This window comes from Oncorhynchus mykiss, chromosome 16 (genome assembly GCF_013265735.2).
Source record: "Oncorhynchus mykiss isolate Arlee chromosome 16, USDA_OmykA_1.1, whole genome shotgun sequence".
Taxonomy (NCBI): Eukaryota; Metazoa; Chordata; class Actinopteri; order Salmoniformes; family Salmonidae; genus Oncorhynchus; species Oncorhynchus mykiss.
In genome coordinates, this window is record NC_048580.1 from 33,193,066 (window position 1) to 33,197,902 (window position 4,837).

The 4,837-nt window shown below is 40.7% G+C and overlaps 1 protein-coding gene across 1 annotated transcript; it reads right to left on the reverse strand.

Annotated features, from left to right (window-relative positions):
- Positions 1–470: 470 nt before the first annotated feature.
- LOC110491838 (transcription factor HES-4-A) lies at positions 471–2,411 on the reverse strand. Its single transcript, XM_021565631.2, has 4 exons — positions 1,995–2,411; positions 1,708–1,803; positions 1,502–1,589; positions 471–1,389 (listed from the first exon to the last, which is right to left on the reverse strand). Exons 1-4 carry the CDS (start codon positions 2,100–2,102, stop codon positions 809–811), a joined length of 873 nt encoding a protein of 290 aa, XP_021421306.2. The 5' UTR covers positions 2,103–2,411; the 3' UTR covers positions 471–808.
- Positions 2,412–4,837: the final 2,426 nt, after the last annotated feature.

Sequence of the window (4,837 nt, forward strand, 5' to 3'; positions counted from 1 at the left end):
TAATTATTTGTAGGCCCTTTAAGCCTGCTCTAATATGAGCCTAGACCCCTGAAAAAAATTAGGTCTATGTCTGACTTTCAAATGACTATTTTAACTTTTACGTACAAGACCAAACAAGAAGAGACTTTTTTTTAAATAACCTTTATTTAACTAGGCAAGTCAGTTAAGAACAAATTCTTATTTACAATGACGGCCTACCCCAAACCCTGACCAATTGTGCACCGTCCTATAGGACTCCCAATCCCGTCCGGTTGTGATACAGCCTGGATTTGAACCAGGGTGTCTGTAGTGACACCTCTAGCACTGAGATGCAGTGCCTTAGACCGCTGCGACACTCGGGATCCCCAAAATATACTCAATATTAACTTTTACACATGGGCCTTATAGAAACAAAAATATATCTTAAGCCTATATAACTATGCTCTAAGTGTGTTATAGAAGTGATATGGAAGTAAAGACAAAATTATTAATTTCTGAATTATTCAAACTGATTTATTAGGTCAATTGCCAAACTTCAATTTCCAAACATAAAACGACAAACAATATAAAAACACACAGCTTTGGTATAACAATCAATATCAACTTTGTACAAAACTAAATCGTTCCATAAAAAGTACTTAATCACAAACATTTGAATAAATCTTCCATTGCATGGACACAATATTTATCACCAACATCCAAATGTTGGAATCAGCCAATAAATAAACACACTTTTACCATGCCCAACAAAGGAAATGATGTCCCCTAGAACGGAACTATTTACTTCATAAAAATAACCTTCTTTATTGTAGTGTCCACTTCAACCAAACTACCAGGGTCGCCAAACAGGCTCAGTGCTCTCCAAACCAGTGCAGACACCGACAGGGCTGACCGCCTGAGGCACACCGATGAATGATGTCATCCCATGGACAGGGGATCCCACTACTGGCACAGAGCTGCCATGGACAGGGCTGGCGTTGACTGTCTGTGACAGCACACCTGCGTTAGCATACAGAGGGATGACTGGGGTTGATGCTGAGGCGAAAGAAGGGTTGGGAATCAGGAAAGCAAACTGTCCATCGGTGGCGGGCACAAGCTGGAACCCGCTGAAGACTTTAGGTGACATTTCCTCGGTGGGGCTGAGTTTGGAGCCCATAGAGGCACTGTTGGGCAAGGTAGAGGGTAGCTGTACGTGAAGGGGCTGCGCGAGGTGAGCCTGTTGATTTGGGTTTGGCTGGGGGTAGTTCATGGCGATCAACTGCCCTAGGCAGCCAGACAGGTGGTTGAGAAGCCGCGACCGCACCTCCGTGTTCACCCCTTCGCTGGTTGATAAGAAGCGAGTGACCTCGTTCATGCATTCGTTGAATCCCGCCCGGTATTTACTGAGGACGGTAGTGTCTGCTGACAGCGCTGCCGAGACAAGAGAGAACATTAGAAATCGTGTATAATCGATGGAAATATGAAACCCTTATAAATAAAGTGTAGGGCAGATGTTGTCAAAGATATTTGCAATTTAACTTACCAGTCATCTGCACACGCTGTAAATTTCGTAAGTGCTTCACTGTCATCTCCAGAATATCGGCTTTCTCCAATTTTGAATGTCTGGAACTCTGTGGATAACAGCATAGCAAAAGGTAAAGGCTGTGCATTGACACAAAATTAAATGCCAGGAAAAATGAACACACAGTGATTTTAAATTGTTAAATCCTTTCAATTATTTAGACTTACATCTTTTTTAAGTGCATCGAGAATAAGTGTCTTGAGTTGGCCAAGGCTTTCGTTTATCCGCGCTCTCCGACGTTTCTCCATGATGGGCTTTGAGGACTGCAAAATAAATGCTTCATATTAATTGCATGTTCATGGATAAATCCGAATGTACGCATTTATTTTATCTCACACGTACAATTTGGTTAGCCTACTAGGGTAAAGTTTAATTAGCAACAACGTTAGCCTAGGAGGCATATCAGATTAATTTTAAATCCATCGGCAGTTATAGATTTTTAGCCTAACGTTACCTTTCTATGCTCGCTGGCATTCTTAGGTTTGTCTGGAGTATGGGATCCATTTGCAGGGGCACCAGCAATAGGGGATGCCGTTTGCTTCTCCATGGTGTCGGCTGGCATTTTGGATTAAATTATAGAAAAGGTATATCCTTTTGGAGAAGTTGGAAAAGGTGGAAAAAAGTTGCAATATCACTGCGCCTTTATGTTTAGATCAAATCGTAACCCGTGCGAAGGATATCCTACGATAGTCACGCAGACGTGAGCAAGTCCCACTGATCAGCTATATCACTTGTTATCACCGAACTGTCATTGGAGTATAAGAACGTGCTTGGGTTCAGGCTCTGTCGGGCAGGTTGCGTCTGCTCTACGGCCGACACACGCCGGCGGTACTTATAGGTGGTTCGCATGCTCCCAGTTCGTGTGAAACCCTCTCTGCATTCTTTCCCACACTCGTCTCAGCCAATGGGCGTGCGGACTCACCCATTGGGCGCGGGGCAGACCGCTGATTGGACAACACCCCCGCGGGCTGTCAGTCACGCGCTGCTCAATCAGCCCTGGAGGGACTGGCAACAAAGCGGCGAGTGCAGTCGGTCTGGCTGTGAAGTGATAAGGGGAACTGGGGAAATGCGCTGGCGGTTTGCTTCCAACTTTTTCATACCCTTCAAGAATGTATGCTTTTTGTGTTCGCAAATATTCTCGATGCTTTGAGATACTATCTAACTACAAAACCTCACCATGCTTGTAATGTTATGTTGCTATAAATAGCGTGTGTTTTATTCATGTCATTCCGAGTTTTGAATATTTCATTTCAATTATTTTTTAAATAGTCTATAACGTTTTTTCTTAGGTGGTTGAAGGTAAGAATATAGCCTACGTTCAAAAAAGTGTGTGTGGGCTTTATTCTAAAGTACCTAATAAATACATTTTGTGCCTACTATTTTAATGTTCAAGTAACTTTTACGCAAATATGCGTAAAATGCCTTTTGTATTTAGATAAATGTAAGGGGAAATTGTAATAACTATACATTAATACTTCAATGATATAGTTTAACATTTCAGTATGTGCCTCTAAGGAGAAAAACAGCTGTAAATGACACGCGAGACGGTTTGGAGCAGCACGCAGTAAACCAATGGCAGGCGGCCACTTTATGCAAATCTAACTGAGCTAGGTCTTATTGGCTGTGTGAACATCCATGTGTCAATAATTCCTGCGCGGGAGCTGTGAACGGGCGGGGGATGAGCGATGCGACATCTGTCCGCGTGCCAGTCGCACTGTGTGCGCCTGCTCCATGCACTTCAGCATCCACTGAGCACGTGCCGAAACTGGCTTCCCCGAGGGACTTTTCTCTAGAACTCGTTAATTTCTCTAGAGAATGGAAGCATTTTATCCCAGTCTTCTGGCACGTAGATTATAATAACTATGGTATGTCTTATTCTCATATCTATCCATATAAACCAACAGGTCATTAGTTAGTCAAAGATAATGCAACAGAACACATTTGTATGGAAACATTTCAAATTAACAGGATGATAAGGCCATGTGTTATATAGTGTTATCTTCCAAATATAGCATACTCTTAAAACTATAGGCCTATAGGCTACAAGTCCTTGGAAAATGTTTTTCACATTACAAAATGTTGCAAGTTGCAGCACTTGCAACATTATTGCTTGTAGCAACAATGACAGCCACAGCTGTAAAATGTTGGTAATCCGTTGAAGTGTAAATTAGTTTTGTGCCAAGGCCTGGAAGATCCTATATGAAAACTGATAATTTAATTTCGGACATGTATACCTAATGTAGGTTACAACAATTTTAGTATGTCATTAGGCTACAATACAATGCAGGGCACACAACACATTGAAAGCAGAAATATAATCACATAAAATAACGTAATGTAATAGCTTAAGATAATAGCATAAATAATATAACTTTTGAGATTGACTAGGAGAATGGCATGAGAGAACCTGAGTTTAGGAAAAGGACGCCATCTATTGGAAAAATGATTCTCACTTTTCACATCCAGAATGGTGAGCTATGTGCTTTGTACCAAAGGTGTTCAGCGGTTTACCTCTCAAAAGTAGTGTACTGAAATATCAACGCCTAATCATGAATGATTGTTAAAAAAATAACACATCATTCTCATGCCAAACGTTTCATAGCTGGGGGAGGACAACATCTTTGAGTGCATTCGATGCATTGTGAATTCATCGAGAAGTGAAGGCAAGATGGGGAAAAAAATACCTATTTGATGTGGACAATTAAGCCTATCACTTGTCTCCAGTGCATGTATTTAACGCTGTATTTCTGACCATCTATACACATGATCAGAGAGGATGTATTTCTGCATAAATTGGCCACAAGGTGGCACAGTGTAGCCCACCTCACTAATTGAATCATTGAAATTAAATGGTTTAAAGTTAAGAACTTTGTCTTCTGCTGCACTGGAATAGTTTTATACATGTTTTTGTTCAAAGTCAATATGACATGAATGAACATTTGAATTAAGGAAAAAGTCATGTATGCTTAATCATGGCAGAATGAAAGCTCCACATTCAGTACAGAAACAGCCATTTATCCCAAAAAATGTAACAATCATTGAATTTTCTCAACTATCACTTAAAATAGAAACACACACTTCAATCAAATTAAGAAACAGTTTCATATCTAACAGATAATAGACCTAGATTTATGTGTGGTTTTAACATTATTTAGTTCCAGGTTAGTACCTTTAGGAACATACAAATACATGCAACAGAATCTATCTATCTATCTATTGAGATATATACAGTGCCTTGCGAAAGTATTCGGCCCCCTTGAACTTTGCGACCTTTTGCCTCATTTCAGGCTTCAAACA